Source organism: Phyllobates terribilis, unplaced genomic scaffold (genome assembly GCF_046119375.1).
Source record: "Phyllobates terribilis strain yellow unplaced genomic scaffold, ASM4611937v1 Scaffold_1__5_contigs__length_1240528914, whole genome shotgun sequence".
Classification (NCBI taxonomy): Eukaryota; Metazoa; Chordata; class Amphibia; order Anura; family Dendrobatidae; genus Phyllobates; species Phyllobates terribilis.
In genome coordinates, this window is record NW_027362761.1 from 602,622,400 (window position 1) to 602,639,914 (window position 17,515).

Genomic DNA, 17,515 nt, shown 5'->3' on the forward strand with positions numbered 1-17,515 from the left:
CACCCATACTCATTCAACCTGATGCGTCACAGCCATTCATTGTAGAGGTAGACGCTTCCGAGGTAGTGGTGGGAGCAGTATTGTCACAAGGTTCGTCCCCTGGTAAGTGGCATCTGTGCGCCTTTTTCTCTAAAAAATTGTCGTCCGCTGAGAGGAATTACGATGTCGGCAATAGGGAACTCTTGGCCATTAAGTTAGCTTTTGAGGAGTGGCACCATTTTTTAGAGGGGGCAGTCCATCCGGTCACCGTCATCACCGATCACAAGAACCTGCTATATCTGGAGTCCGCTAAACGTCTGAATCCCAGACAAGCTAGGTGGTCATTGTTTTTTACCAGGTTTAATTTTGTCGTTACATATCGTCCTGGGTCAAAAAATGTAAAGGCGGATGCCTTATCTCGTAGTTTCCCTGGGGCCGGGAATACGGACGACCCGGTTCCTATCCTTCAGGAGGGGGTGGTGGTTTCGGCAGTATGCTCTGAGCTTGAGGAGGAGGTATTGGAGGCTCAGGGGGACGCCCCTGTTGGACCTCCAGGGAGACTGTTTGTTCCAGATCAGTTGCGACAAAAGGTGATCGAGGCACACCATAACTCAGTTTTTGCAGGACACCCGGGGAGTAAAGCAACGGTGGATCTCCTCGGTTTTGGTAGCCTAACTTACATAGGGAGGTGGTAACTTTTGTCGCGTCCTGTGGGGTTTGTGCGCGCTCTAAGACCTCACATACCCGTCCGTCTGGGGCCCTCTTACCTTTGAAGATCCCGGAGCGTCCTTGGACTCATCTGTCTATGGACTTTATTACGGACCTCCCGCCGTCTTCGGGTAAAACGGTCATACTCGTTGTAGTGGACAGGTTCAGCAAGATGGCACATTTTATCGCTCTTCCTAATGCTAAAACTCTTGCGCAGGTGTTCATTGGGGAGATTGTGAGGCTTCACGGGGTACCCTCCGATGTGGTGTCAGATCGGGGGTCTCAGTTTGTGTCCAAATTCTGGAAGGCATTTTGTACACGGCGGGGGATGCATTTATCGTTCTCATCGGCTTTTCATCCTCAGACCAATGGTCAGACGGAACGTATGAACCAGAGCTTGGAGACATATCTCCGGTGTTTTGTGTCAGAGAACCAGGAGGACTGGGCTTCTTTCTTACCTCTGGAGGAGTTTGCTCTTAATAATAGGCGGAGCGAATCCACTGGTAAGTCCCCGTTTTTTGGGGCATATGGTTTTCACCCCCAGTTTTGTACTTTCAGTAGAGGGGGCTTTTCGGGGGTTCCTGAGGAGGAACGATTTTCGTCATCACTCGCTTCAGTATGGAGTGGGGTGCTGAAGAATCTGAATACTATGGGGAACCGATACAAACGTATGGCTGATAGGAGGAGAGTGTCTGGTCCGGACCTAAGTGTGAACGATCGGGTATGGTTGTCTACCAGGAATATAAAACTTAAGGTTCCCTCCAGGAAACTGGGTCCCAGGTTCATCGGGCCGTACAGGATCAGTTCTATAATTAATCCGGTGGCATTCCGTCTTGACCTCCCCCCTACGTTTAAAATTCACAACGTGTTCCACAGATCGTTGCTTAAGAGGTATGTGGCGCCGGTGATACCGTCACCTTTACCTCCCCCTCCAGTGGTGGTCAATGGTAACTTGGAGTTCCAGGTATCGAAGGTCGATTCACGCTTTAATCGCCGGTCCCTTCAGTACCTGGTTCATTGGAAGGGGTATGGTCCTGAGGAGAGGATGTGGGTTCCTGCGTCGGATATTAACGCAGACCGATTAGTTCGGGCCTTCCACACGACTCATCCGGATAAACCTGGCCCTGAGGGTCCGGAGGCCCCGCGTAGAAGGGGGGGTACTGTCACGGGTGTGTCGCCACGAAGATCGTCACGATTACACAGCCTGACTTCTCGCAGCTGAGTTTTTGGTGTTTTGTGTTTTTCGGCAGTGAGGGAGTTAACTCTCTCTCTCTGTGCTAGACGAGGTCCAGCCTCGCCCAGCTGCAATCAATGCTGCAGTAGTGGGACTCCTTCAAATGCCTGCCGGTCTGTTAGGGAAGTGTCGGTGAAAGCATTTCATACAAACAGAGCGGATCGTGGTATTTTGGAGTTCTGAGCTAAGTGTATTTGGTGTGGTTTTTCCCTTCCTCACTTTATCATTTATCTCCTTTCCCGTTGGTGTTCCCTCTGTAGTTGGGGTGTAGTTTTTGTATGCAAGGTGGTTTTTTGGTTTGACCCTTGTACTGTCCCGTTCGTCTAAGTACTGTGTGTTGGCATATTATTTCCTGTCCCCTATTGTTGTGATCGGGGTCCTTCTCAGGACTAGATTACTGAGGTGCAGGGATCCTCAGGAGGTAGGGGTTACGCTGGCGGCCTGGACCTCTGTACCTTTAACAGTACCTCCAGGTAGAGGGATTAGTCAGGGCCCCAGCTTAGGGTCAGCTTAGGCCCCTGACCTCCTGTACGCAGTGTCAGTGTGACAATCTCATACAACACAATAGGAATTAATCAATTTACAGTTGTGGGTATTGAATATGTCACCAGACCAGCTAAGGGGGGAGATTGGTATAAAAAGTACACCCCAGAGAAGCCTTGTGGATTCTGGAATTGGACTCCAGATTCCCCAGTGATATGAATCTTCGTTCAGACCTTGTATCGATTTACTGAATTGTGTTTTTTCCTCTTTTATAGTAATTATACATAATATACACATTATAGATGCAGACACTTCATTCTTCTATTGCACGGATGCTTCTTGTTGTGGACATATGATCGTCCATAGGGGTAATGTAGACATACTTGCACATGTCCACTTGGGGCTGGGGGTCTCCGCTGTGCATTAGACCCTATGATGTGTATAAGAAGCCGGTTACTGGTTATTTATTATGTCATGAAGAAGAACTGAACACAAATACCAGGTAGAAATGCAGAGATGTTTTGCTCCTATCTGTTTTTTAATGTTTCTATGATTTTAATTTGGATTTTTCAATAAAAGTTTTTGGTTTTATTCACACTGGAAAACAAGTGCTGGATTATCAGTAACTTTCTTTGTCCCGTCTATTCCTTCCCAACTGTGATTTTTCATCCAAGCATTGAGAGATGAGCTGAAAGCAGACATATTTTTTCTATAGAGGAATGGCAGACATGGGTGTTGTCCACATAGAAAGCCTCTCCTAAATCCCATACACAAAAAAGCCGCCCTACAATCTGCCAGGACACCTGGGGAAACACATGAAGATTCCTGGGACTTTATACTCTGGAGTGATGAGACCAAGATAAATGTGTTTGGAACTGATGGCTTCAAAACTGTCTCAAATGTGAGGAATACAATGAGAAATGGTGTCTACAGAGAAACCTGGTGGTGGCCGTGTCCTTATGTGGGGCTGCATGAGCGCTGCTGGTGTCGGGGAGCTACAGGTCATTGATGGTATCATGAATTCACAGATGTTCTGCTCTATAGTGAAAGAGAAGATGCTGCCATCACTCCATGCCCTTGGCAGACCTGCATTTTCCAACATGACAATGATACAAAACACACATCTAAGGCCACTGTTACATTTCTGAAGAACAGGGTGACAGTGATTCAGTGGCCAAGTGTCTCCTGATCTGAACCCAACCAAACACCTATGGGGAATTCTGAAGAGACAAGTTGTCATCGCTCCATCCGGCATCCAGGCTCTAAGAGCTCGTTATCGAAAAAGAGATAAAAGATAGATGTTGTATTATGTAACTAATTAGTTCATTCCAGGCCTAGAAGACTTGGTGCTGTCCCGAAAAATCATTGAGGCCGTGCAAAATACTAGATGTAGTAGCTTTTGATGTAGGGTGTACTCATTTTTGCATTAAAGGGAATCTGTCATCACTTTGGAGTTATCAGACCTCTGTTATGGGCATACTGGTTATAGAAAAGTAAATCTATACATACCTGTATGGCCCATAGCAGAGGTTTGATTGCAGAGCAAAGTGTTTTAATCAATTCTGTTTTGTACAGGCTTGTCGTCCGGGGGACACCAAGAAATCCCAGCCCCTCTCTTTATTATGCCCCAAAATCCCCGCCTATATGGTTATTTATCATATTCCTCCCCTCCCCTGCACGTCACAGGGCCCTGTGACGTGCATTGTGCTCCCTCCTCACATAGAGCACGCTTTGCTTCATCCCGGCCCCGTCTCTCTATGCACTGTACTGCAGGTTTCTATTGCGCAGGTGCCGGGAAGTGATAGTGACTCCCCGGCACCTGCACAATAGAAACCTGCGACGCAGAGCACAGGCAGACGGGGCCGGGATGAAGCAAAGCGTGCTCTATGTGAGGAGGGAGCACAGTGCACGTCACAGGGCCCTGTGACATGCAAGGGAGGGGGGAATATGATAAATAACCATATAGGTAGGTATTTTGGGGAATAATAATGTGATGGGCGGGGATTTCTTGGCGTCCCCCGGAAGCCAAGCCTATATGAAACGGAATTGATTAAAAAGCTTTTCTCTGCAATCAAACCTCTGCTATGGGCCATACAGGTATGTATAGATTTACTTTTCTATTACCTGTATGCCCATAGTAGCGGTCTGATAACTTCAAAGTGGTGACAGATTTCCTTTAATTAATTTGAGTAAAACTGAAGGTTTTGTAATGAGAGTTATATTATTACCCTTACTTTCATGTTTTGATTACAAAAAAATGTTCTATGAAACTCAATGTTGGCAAAATGTTAGAAATTGTTCTTGTGTTCAGTGAGATATTAATTAAAATCTTACTTATCAAAGGGGGTGTACTCATTTATGCTGAACAATGTTTATTAAAATGTATAGAATATAATTACAGTTTCTTTCCTGTGTGACTTCTCTCATGTTTTACAAGGTGTGATTTATATATAAAAGATTTCCCACATTCTGAACATGAATACGGCTTCTCTCCTATGTGAATTCTTTGATGTTCAACACGATGTGATTTATTTCTAAAACATTTCCCACATTCTGAACATGAATACGGCTTCTCTCCTGTATGAATTCTCTGATGTGTAGCAAGGTATGATTTATTAAAAAAAGATTTGCCACATCCTGAACATGAATACGGCTTCTGTTGTGTATGACTTCTCTCATGTGCCACAAGACTAGATTTATCTGTGAAGGATTTCCCACATTCTGAACATGAATACGGCTTCTCTCCTGTGTGAATTCTCTGATGTATATTAAGACTTCCTTTAATTGTGAAGGACTTCCCACATTCTAAACATGAAAATGGCTTCTCTCCTGTATGAATTCTCTCATGTGCAGCAAGGACTGATTTATACATAAAAGATTTCCCACATTCTGAACATGAATACGGCTTCTCTCCTGTGTGAATTCTCTGATGTTTTATAAGACTCCCTTTAATTGTGAAGGACTTCCCACATTCTGAACATGAAAATGGCTTTTCTCCTATATGAATTCTCTCATGTGTAGCAAGGACTGATTTATATATAAAGTATTTCCCACATTCTGAACAGCAGTATGGCTTCTCTCCTTTGTATTTTCTTTGTGTCTGGGCTGAGCTTTCAGTAAATTGTTTGTCACACTGAAATCTTGTATCCACTGTGTCACCTGGAATAGTGGTAACAATGTGAGATTGCTCAGGAGATGATTCCTCATGATCAGGAGGATTATAAGAAAGTGAAGTGCTGTGAAGTCCAGGAGGTGCAGGAAGGGTGATGAGGTTTTCTCCATTAGAGTGCTTCATGAGATCTTCTTTTCTACAATTTAGTGATAAACTGTTATTCTCACAAGGATTTCCTGTAAGGATGAAAGATAGATTGGACTCACTGAAATGGATGCTATAACATAACTTTTATTCAAACTTTTTCTAAAATAACCCCTATGACATACAACATGATGCACTCATGTGTCTCAATTCCTAGAGTGACAGAGAATTGACAAGAGACAACAAAAAACAAACTGCCCCCAAATCTACTTTAGATTAAAATACACTGTCTCTGTCCGATTATGGAAACTCATCAGGAGACACACAATAAAGAATTGGAGACAACCTAGTTAAAAAAGTATATATATATATATATATATATATATATATATATATATATATATATATATATATATTATATACACCTGGTTAAAAACAAATTATATATATATTATATATACACACACATGTGGTCAAAATTGTTGGTACCCTTCGTTTAATGAAAGAAAAACCCACAATGGTCACAGAAATAACTTGAATCTGACAAAAGTAATAATAATTAAAAATCTATGAAAATGAACAGATGAAAGTCAGACATTGCTTTTCTGCTCACTCATGAAATCGGCCCGGACAGAAATGATGGTTCTTCTTAACTTAATATTTTGTTGAACGACCTTTTGAGGCAATAACTGTCATAGTACTTAACCTCCTCTAACAAGGTGCATATTACTTATTGGACCCTAGTCCTTACATTGCAGCTTCACCCTTTGCTGCCTGATGCTCTCAGCCTCCTATTGCAGAGGTCACTATTGCTCTTTATCCATTAATCCATATATTGCACATTTGCCCCAGCGGCTTCATGCTCTAATGCGACCTGCTGGGGCTCGTCGTCGCCGGACCACCACCACATCAGTGATTCACTCTGCCTAGATAGAAAGTATTAATCAGCCTCTAAGCCCCCCGATCACCCCCCTATTACACAGAGCAGCAGGACACTAATGGATTTAGCATCTGAATAGATTCGATGGGAATTCTTCTACAACACGAGAGATTTCTGAATGTATTTTCTGGATCTCACAATGAAGACCCTCGTCAGTGAAAGTACCGGTGATAAGGGGGACAACTACATGCCATAACATTAACACAATGACGGGTAAAGTGAATGACACTTATAATCTGGTGACATTGGCACAAGTCAGGGGTGGCAGAGACTAGACAGCAAATATACAGTTCTTAAAGGGAACCTGTCACCAGCATTTACCCCTTAATGTACCACCAGTGCCATTTCACTCTCTCGTTCTTCCCATCATGCTCTTAGTGTAGAAAAGTGTCCACGCAATTAACAATGGAGTTTTAATCTTTAATTAATGTCTGTAAATGAGACTGACGAGTGACACAGGCGGCCGTACATCCGGGAGCCGTCGAGCACCGGCCGCCGTCATCATGTCCTCAGTATGGCTAAAGGCATGATGGGAAATATCAGAACACAGTAATAGCCCTGAAGGCACATTAACCCCTTCAGGACCTGGCCTCATTGTACAATTCTGACCGGCGTCCATTTATGTGGTGATAACTCTGGAGCGGCCGCACATCCCAGCGATTCGGAGACTGTGGCTTCCCGGCACATTGCTCTTCATGTCACTGGTAAATTTCGGTCGTTATTATTTGCATTTATTTATGAAAATATAAAAAAAAATGTACCAAAAAAAATTGAGTATTTTGCAGTTTAGAAACATTGAGTTTTTATTTCCTTAAACCGGATAGTTTTACCACCAAACAGTCAATAATTAACATTTCCGCTATATCTACTTTATATCAGCATCATTTTTAAAACACATTCTTGTTAGGAAGTTATAAGGGTTAAAATTTTAATCAGCAATTTCTCATTTTTACAACAAAATTTACAAAACTAATTTTTTTTTTAGGGACCACATCACATTTGAAGAGACTTTGAGGGGCCTATGTGACAGAAAATACCCCAAGTGACACCATTCAATAAAACTGCACCCCTCAAAGTGCTCAAACCCACATTCAATAAGTTTATTAACCCTTCAGATGCTTCACAGGAATTAAAACAATGTGGAGAGAAAAAATGAAAATTTTACTTTTCCCACAAAAATGTTGCTTTACCCCAAATTTTGCATTTTCACAAGGATAACAGGAGAAAATGGACCATACCATTTGTTGTGCACTCTCTCCTGAGTACGCCGATACCCTATATGTGGGGGAAAACTACTGTTTGGGCGCACGGCAGGGCTCAGGAGGGAAAGAGCGCCATTTGACTTTTGAAGTGCAACATCAGCAGAAATAGATAGCGGACACCATGTTGTGTTTGCAGAGCCCCTGATGTGCCTAAACAGTGTAAACTCCCCACACAAGGGACTCCATTTTGAAGACTACACCCCCTGAAGGAATTTATCTAAAGGTATGGTGAGTATTTTGAAACCACAGGTGCTTCACAAAGTTTCAAAACATTGGACTGTAAAAATCAAAAATGACGTTTATTCCCAAAAAAAAAAGGTTGTTTTAGCTCCAAATTTTCTATTTTCACAACGAAATCATCTAGGGGTGCAGTGATCATATTGACTCCATATGTATTTTACAAAGTATTATACTATTGAACGGTGAAGAAAAAAATATACATTTTTACCACTATAATGTTGTTTTAGCCCCAGATTTTACATTTTCACAAAGGGAAATGGGTAAAGATGACCACATAATTTGTTCACAACTTCTGCTGAACGTGGCGATACCCCATATGTGGCTGTACTGTACTGCTTAGCCACATGGCGAGACTCGGGAGGGAAGGAGCAATATTTGACTCTTGGAGAACAAATCTATATAGAATAGCTTACAGTCTCCATATACAAAGCCCCTAAGTGGCAGAAGAGCAGAATCCCCCCTCAACTGACCCCATTTTTGGAAATAACCCCCCTCTGGGAATTTATCTACAAGCGCAGTGATGAATTTGACTCCATGGGTGTTTTCCAGAAACTATCAGCAATGGGTGTTGCCAAGTTAAAATGCAAATCTGCCATTATAGTGCCCAGTACATTGCAGTACCTTTACATTGTAGCGCCAATACATCATGCCCAGCTCGCGCTTCTGGAGTCATACACCCTAAAAATTAAGTGGGCTCTCCTTGCTACAGTAATGACAAACATGTGGATGCTAACTGCAGTCTAGACACACTGTGGGGCCCAGGACGAGGGGGGTATGTGGATTTGGGAGCACAGATTTTGCTGGATTTCTTTTAGTGGGAGCCACGTCACTTTTCCAGAGCCTTTGAGCTACCAGTAATGTGGACGCCCCCTATACTTCTGTTAACCGATGATGAACCTGAGTAGGGACTTGTTTTTTTGTGGGTTGAGTAGAAGCTTTTATTGGTGACATTTTGGAGTACAAAACATTTTGGATCGCATTTATCCTGTGTTCTACGCTGAGCACTTACATCGGGGTTTCAATCTAAATGTACAAAATACATGATTCAGATGACACCCGAGAAGAATCCATTCACTATAATGAGACAGCAGAGTTACTCTGGACACCGTCAGGCCTCTGTTCAGCGTTGTCCTTCTTTTTAGAGATGCACAACACTGTGGCAGACCGCGCTTTTATGCACGCTTAAAAAGACGGACACAGCCGGATCACAGGTCAGACGGCGTCCACAATGTCTCCATCAGCCTCATTATAGGGAATCTTCTCCCGGGGTTTCTGTCTGACTCACAAGCTCAATCATTTATATGGCAGCACGGGACTTGTGTAAGAAAAATATGGAAGTAATATTTAAGCCAGTCATTATTATACACTGGACAATATTACATACCTGTGGAAACAACTACCGGAATCTCCTCCTTCACGTCACTCACACACGGCTGATCCCCCCTCGTCATCGCTTCTTCTTCTGTCTCGTCCTTCACTTTATTCTTAGTCGGATCTTCCTCCTGATATATCAGATGTAACAATCAGCACAATACAAAAAGCCACCAAAATCTGTGACATCTATGACCTCGATCAGAAATGTCCCCCATATACAGATCCGGTACAGGACTCAGCACCGTCTACCTGATGACTCTTCGGGATGTTGTGATTCTCCTCTGGACAGTCCTGGGGATACAGAGGACGGGGACATCTCTCTGGTGGATTTCTTTCCATGAGTCCATCTGTAGGAAACACAAAGTGACAGAATACAGTGTCATGTAAAAGTTTGGGCACCCCTGGTCAAAATTACTGTTATTGTGAACAGTTAAGCAAGTTAAAGATGAAATGATCTCTAAAAGGTCTAAAGTTACAGATGACATTTCCTTTTAATTTTAGGCAAAACAAGTATATATTTTCATCTTTTACATTTTAAAAATTTCAAAAAGGAAAATGGGCCAATGCAAAAGTTTGTGCCCCCTGCATGGTTAGTACCTAGTAATGCCCCCCCCCCCCCCCCCTTTGCAATTATCAGATTTTGCAAACACTTTTTGTAGCCAGACAAGAGGCTTTCAGTTCTTGTGTGAGGGATTTTCATCCTTTCTTCCTTGGAAAATTCTTCCAGTTCTGTGAGATTCCTGGGGCGTCTTGCATCCTCTGCTATTTTGAGGTCTAGCCACAGATTTTCAATGATGTTCAGATCAGGGGACTGTGAGGGCCATTGTAAAAGCTTCAGCTTGCGCCTTTTGAGGTCGTCTATTGTGGATTTTATTGTGTTTAGGATCATTATCCATTTGTAGAAGCCATCCTCTTTTCACCTTCATCTTTTTTATAGATGGTGTTATTTTTGCATCAAGAATTTGTTGAAATTTCATTGAATCCATTCTTCCCTCTACCTGTGAAATGTTCCCCGTGCCATTGGCTGTAGCACAACGCCAAAGCATGATTGATCCACCCCCATGGTTAATGGTTGGCGAGATGTTCTTTCCTGAAATTCTGTGCCCTTTTTTCTCCACACATACCTTTGATCATTTTCTATTTTAACCTCATCGGTCCACAGGACTTGTTTCAAAAAATGCATCAGACCTTCTTAGATGTTCTTTTGCATACTTATGACACTGAATTTTATAGTGAGGATGCAGGAGAGGTTTTCTTCTGATGACTCTTCCATGACGGCCATATTTGTGCAGGTGTCGTTGAACAGTAGAACAATGTACCACAACTCCAGAGTCTACTAAATCTTTCTGATGGTCTTTTGCAGTCAAGCAGGGGTTCTGATTTGCCTCTCTAGCAAGTCTACCAGCAGCTCTCACTGAAATTTTTCTTGGTTTTCCAGACCTTATCTTGACCTCCACTGTTCCTGGTACCTGCCATTTCTATATTACATTTCAAACTGAGGAAAGGGCAACTTGAAAACGCTTTGTTCTTTTATAGTCTTCTCCTGCTTTGTGGCCTCCACCATTTTCAGAGTGCTCGACAGCGGCTTAGAAGAACCCATGGCTGCTGTTTTTGGCACAATGTTAGAGGAGGCTGGATTTATAAAGCTGGAAATTTGCATCATCTGGTCTTTCCTAACGATGATCGTAAACGAGCCATAACCCTAACAGGCTAAGTAAGGTCTGAAACCTTGGTCGAAGTTATTTGAGCACACAAATCTCCAAGGGTGCCCAAACTTTTGCATCGGCCCATTTTCCTTTTTGAAATTTTTAAAATGTAAAAAAATCATTCTGACCAGGGGTGCCTATACTTTTACATGACACTGTAGGTTGTGTCATGTGATGAAGGGAGTAGCAGTAGGTGACAAAAGAACAGACATGACAGTCTCCCTCCTCACCCTGCTGATCGGCCCATATTGCGGTCGCCTCTTGTGCTCCATGTATAACCTCAACCTTAATATCAATCAGATCTTCACCCTAAAAATAGGAATGTAAGATGAGCTCAGGTCCCATCACTTCATGGTCAGATGTTGTGGGGACTTCAGTGTCATCTACCTGATGATCCTCCAGGATGTTGTGATTCTCCTCTGGACAGTCCTGGGGATACAGAGGACGGGGACATCTCTCTGGTGGATTTCTCCTCCTGGATCCATCTGTGGAGACACACAGACTGAATACATGACCTGCCGTATATCTGTCTATACACACGTGGTCAAAATTGTTGGTACCCCTCGTTTAATGAAAGAAAAACCCACAATGGTCACAGAAATAACTTGAATCTGACGAGGGGTACCAACAATTTTGACCACGTGTGTATATGAGCCTCGTCTCTCAGAACCGGTAATTCTAGGTTTATGTATCAGGGAATAAATTACATTGTTGTGGTCCTCACCCCCGGTACCGAGGACCCAGCACATTGTGGACCTCAAGTATGAAGTAATAATCAGCGAGGCCAAAGCCTAATGCTCTGCACTCGGAGGATGAGGACCCTGAGGAGAGGGACAGAGAAGACCCTCGTCAGTCAGATGATATCTGGTGTTCATGTGGAGCGAGCTCCGATTGCTGCCATTTAACCACTTCACTGCTGCTGACAGCCTGACAGCGCCATTTAAAGGAAACCTGTCGTGTAAAATAGCACTATTAACCTGCAGATATGGGATTAATCTGTAAGTTAATAACATTTTGAACCTCCCCGGCGCCCGCACTGAGAGCCCCGCTCAGCTCCCCCGGCACTGACTGACAGCCAGCTCAGCATTAGGGCTCAGCATTACAGTCGGCTGTCAGTCAGTGCCGAGGGCGCGGTAACCGCCGCAGCTGTATATACAATGAGCAGTGACTGTAGCTGCGCGAACAATGCGGAGTGGAATAAGGTTCATTTCCTCCTGGCAGCGGGGCTCTCCGTACAGTCACCAGGAAGGTTCAAAACACTATTAACCTGCAGGTTAACCCCATATCTGCAGGTTAATAGTGTTATTTTACATGACAGGTTCCCTTTATGTGCTTGGGCATCCAATTCTCCTGCCAATCAGTAAATAAATTGCAGGGTCCCAACAACAGGGGCCTGCAGAAGACCCCTGTCTCTGCCGCCAAGGTTTTCCTATGAAGACCGGTATGAATAGGATCTCAGGTTGAAGTAAACATTATTTTTGCTTTCTCTCCAAAAATAAGAGAAAAAAAAAAAAAATTATAAACAAATATATCTGGCATTGTCACGTCAGGATTTATCCCACACGGTAAACACCATAAGGAAAAAAACATAAAAAATCAAAAACACCTCCCCAAAAATGCAATGAAAAAACAACGATCAAAAAGTCACAGGTTCCCCCAATATGGTACAATAAAGGGTCAGCGCGCCATTCAAGAAGAGAAGCCCTCACACATCTCCGATAACGGAAGATAAAGTGATGGGTGTCAGGAACAGTTCTGAATATTTAATTCTGGGAAATATATTCTAAAAAAAACAACAAAAAAAAAACAAAACACATAAGATTGGTGTCACCAAAACCAAACTGGAAAATAGCAGCGAGGTTATTCTTACTGCCCAATAAATGCCGAGAAACAAAACCCAAAAAAAGACGTGTAATTGTGGGTTTTTTGGTTTTTGTGTTTTTTTTTTTTATTAACTGTATCAGCTCGGCTGGATTTTTTTTCCTGTTTTTCATCACATTATAAGGTAAAATGCAAAATGCATCCTACAAAAAAAAAAAAACACAGAAGACGTCAAACATCTGTGGATGAAAAAATACAAAAGTTCTGGCTTCTAGGAGAAGAAAAAATGCAAAAATAGAGATTGGCCCCATCAGGGTGGAGTTGAAACATTGATATTGACCCCTAGAATTGCTGTGTCCTATAGGTGGCGATACAGACACGGTTATCTGCATCTAGGAAAAAGAAATTTGCATATTGTATTTCCCATGGGGCATTGCATGGCCTATAACTCTCCATAATACTCAAAATTGTCGATCTCCTCCAGGAGAAACATTCCCCCTATAGAGAGGAGTGCGCGGTGATCCGACCTTCTCCTCCAGTACGGAAAGTTCTGAGCTTCTCTGCCTGCAGAGCGAGTGGTGAATAGACGCGGGGGCCGAGAACTGCTGGAGCCTCCATGTCAGGCTCTGGTGGGTGATCGGCTCCACCACGCTCCATCTTCATGTCAGGACTCGTGTTTCTAGGTCTTAGGGACCAAAGTGTCAACGAAAAAGGAGGAGCCGGACGCCCGACCACAACTGATGACGACATTGAGCCTGCACCGATTCTGAGGGGCAGAATAGCAACAGCGTATTAAGGGGGAAAATCATCAGTAAATTAACCCCGACTCTGCTGAGTAACAAACCATGACAGACTCAGATACCGAAAGATCTCACAGGAGAGAACGGACAGAAGCGCTGGGACATCTGCAGACAAAATGTGACCGATGCTCTAAGGAAGGTGAAAGATTCTGAAAGAAGCCGCCGAGGACGAAGACTCAAGACTGATGAAGATGACAGCGGAGAAACCGCGACTCACAGCTCAGAAGAGAAGAATCAGGGAATGAAAGCTGTGAGAAAATGTAGAGAAAACCAGAGCAAGTCTGGAGAAAAATCATCTATTATAGGAGGAGGCCGAGAGACGTCATCACATCCCCCGGAGCCAACAAGAGTCTCCTCTCACCTGGTGATGTCAGAGGCCGGAGCTCCTCCATCATCACCTCCTGGTACCGATCCTGGTGTCCTTCTAGATACTCCCACTCCTCCATGGAGAGATAGACAGCGACGTCCTGACACCTTATAGGAACCTGACAACAACGACACCATCATCACCCAGAATCCTCCAGTGATGTCCTGTATAATGTCCCAGCAGTCATCTCTCCGCTCATCACCCAGAATCCCCCAGTGCTGTCCTGTATAATGTCCCAGCAGTCACCTCTCCGGTCATCACCCAGAATCCTCCAGTGCGGTCCTGTATAATGTCCCAGCAGTCACCTCTCCGGTCATCACCCAGAATCCTCCAGTGCGGTCCTGTATAATGTCCCAGCAGTCACCTCTCCGCTCATCACCCAGAATCCTCCAGTGCCGTCCTGTATAATGTCCCAGCAGTCACCTCTCCGCTCATCACCCAGAATCCTCCAGTGCTGTCCTGTATTATGTCCCAGCAGTCACCTCTCTGGTCATCACCCAGAATCCTCCAGTGCTGTCCTTTTATAATGTCCCAGCAGTCACCCCTCCGGTCATCACCCAGAATCCTCCAGTGCTGTCCTGTATAATGTCCCAGCATTCCCCTCTCCGGTCATCACCCAGAATCCTCCAGTGCCGTCCTGTATAATGTCCCAGCAGTCACCTCTCCGATCATCTCCCAGAATCCTCCAGTGCTGTCCTGTATAATGTCCCAGGAGTCACCTCTCAGCTCATCACCCAGAATCCTCCAGTGCTGTCCTGTATAATGTCCCAGCAGTCACCTCTCCGCTCAGCAGCTCAATCATCTTGTTGCTGAGCTCTAGGATCTTCTTCTTCTTCCTCTCATGTATCGGGGGGTGCGGGGGAGGCTCTGTGATGGGGCCCGGGCTCTGCCCTCCTGACTCCTGGAGATGGATGATGGGAGTCACACCCTCCCCCGGTGTCTTCCTCACTATTGTGTAATCCTGTATATGGAGAGAGACACTTAGGGAGAAGAATTCCTTCCTGACTCCAGATCTGACAATCAGTAGAAATCCCGGGATCAATAACCGTCTCCAGTAATCTGGGGCCATAACCTGGAATATTATTACACTCAGGACAGACATCCAGGCCCCTCTACAGCTCTTATAGGGAATCCCCATGACAACTCCTCCTGGCAGAGAGCTGCACACAATCACTGCTCTTACAGTAAAGAATCCTTCTCTTCCTCTTCTGGATTTCCTCTTCCCGATGTCGGACTTGTTACATAACACAATAAAGCTGATAGAAATGTAGAGGAGTTACCTCTCCGCTCAGCAGGGAGATGATCTCCAGGGTGAAGTGTAATAATCTTCTGGTGGTCTCGTCCTCGTCCATCCTCGGGGGGTCATTCAGGAGAAGGAGGGATGAACACTGGATCAGCTGGAGGGATCTCGTCCTGCCGGCGTCTTCATGATAAAGGAGAAAATAGAGATCACAGGGGACGATATAACGACAATCACTGAATTCTGCCCCAAATATCCGACATTTATCAGGAAGAATCTGGAGGAAAAGCCACAAACTCCACCGCGGCCTCCTCCGCCGATCTGACCGCTCATTATCAGCCTCGTAGGAGGTCGGTCACCGTGGTAACCACACTGCCAGCGGGGGACAGTCACTGTGGTAACTACACCGCCAGCGGGGGACGGTCACCGTGGTAACTACAGCGCCAGCAGAGGTCGGTCACCGTGGTAACTACACCTCCAGCAGAGGTCGGTCACCGTGGTAACTACACCTCCAGCGGGAGTGGTCACCGTGGTAACTACACCTCCAGCGGGGGTCGGTCACCGTCGTAACTACACCTCCAGCGGGTGACGGTCACCGTGGTAACTACACCTCCAGCGGGGGTCGGTCACCGTGGTAACTACACCTCCAGTGGGTGACGGTCACCGTGGTAACTCCACCTCCAGCGGAGGCCGGTCACTGTGGTAACTCCACCTCCAGCGGGGGGCGATCACCGTGGTAACTCCACCTCCAGCAGGGGGCGGTCACCGTGGTAACTCCACCTCCAGCAGGGGGCGGTCACCGTGGTAACTACACCTCCAGTGGGTGACGGTCACCGTGGTAACTCCACCTCCAGCGGAGGCCGGTCACCGTGGTAACTCCACCTCCAGCGGGGGGCGGTCACCGTGGTAACTCCACCTCCAGCGGGGGACGGTCACCGTGGTAACTCCACCTCCAGCGGGGGGCGGTCACCGTGGTAACTCCACCTCCAGCGGGGGCGGTCACCATGGTAACTCCACCTCCAGCGGGGGCGGTGAGGTGAGGAGGAGCCGCTGCACATCCCCCATACAACACTGAGGAGCCGCAGTCACATGGAGCAGGAGCCTCCACAGGAACAGCTCTGATCTCACCCCACACTCTCCTCTCACAGATTCACCACAAACCCTCCCTGTAATCTCACCGGAATGGCGGGAAGCGGAAACCTGCTGCTGGCTGATACCAGAGAGCAAGAGCTGCGCACAACCAGGACGGAGCTGCTGCACTGAGAGCGGGAGGCCCGGTGGTGACGTCACCGCCATGTGATCAGGGGGCGGGGCTCCGGAGAGAAGTGAAGGCCATGTGGTGTGATGACGTCACCGTAGCTCCTCCCGCTCGGTATAGGTCTGTGTTGCGCTCTGTTGCTCTCTGGTGTCAGCCCCAGTGGTGATGGATGGAGTCACAGCGGAGGCTGCTGTCTGTGTACAGGGCGGGGACTCCAGCACTGAGCCCTCAGCATGTGGGGCCCCGGGCCACGAATAAGACGGCAGCTCAGAGCTCCGCCCACGCCCCCTCCTCAGAGCTCCGCCCACGCCCCCTCCTCAGAGCTCCGCCCACGCCCCCTCCTCAGAGCTCCGCCCACGCCCCTCCTCAGAGCTCCGCCCACGCCCCTCCTCAGAGCTCCGCCCACGCCCCTCCTCAGAGCTCCGCCCACGCCCCCTCCTCAGAGTTCCGCCCACGCCCCTCCTCAGAGCTCCGCCCACGCCCCTTCCTCAGAGCTCCGCCCACGCCCCTTCCTCAGAGCTCCGCCTCCTCCCTCCTTAGAGCTCCGCCCACTCCTCGGTGTCAGTGCAGAGGTGAGGAGATGGAGTTCCTGCACTGAGGCTCCTGTGCACACAGCGCGGTCTATAAGGACGAGTCCTACAGCCGCTCCATACTGGTTATACTGAGGGGGCGTCACACAGGGGGGCAGCACTAATCAGGGGGCTTCTAAGGCGATTGCTCACTATATCTATCTCTCTGGAGGACATACTGTGCGGCTGTATAAGGGGCTGTGCACACGGGCAGTAATGGCGGCATGTGGGAGGTACATGGGGTGCAGGCTGTATGCGGGGGTACATGGGGTGCTGGC

General features: G+C 46.2%; 1 protein-coding gene across 1 annotated transcript; it reads right to left on the reverse strand.

Moving 5' to 3' along the window:
* Positions 1-4,563: 4,563 nt before the first annotated feature.
* Positions 4,564-16,974, reverse strand: LOC141272265 (uncharacterized). Its single transcript, XM_073682796.1, has 9 exons — positions 16,589-16,974; positions 15,451-15,593; positions 14,949-15,131; positions 14,165-14,288; positions 11,570-11,667; positions 11,413-11,491; positions 9,726-9,823; positions 9,487-9,604; positions 4,564-5,752 (listed from the first exon to the last, which is right to left on the reverse strand). The coding sequence occupies exons 1-9, from the start codon at positions 16,704-16,706 to the stop codon at positions 4,800-4,802; spliced, it is 1,914 nt and encodes a 637-aa protein (XP_073538897.1). The 5' UTR covers positions 16,707-16,974; the 3' UTR covers positions 4,564-4,799.
* Between the last annotated feature and the right edge of the window lie 541 nt (positions 16,975-17,515).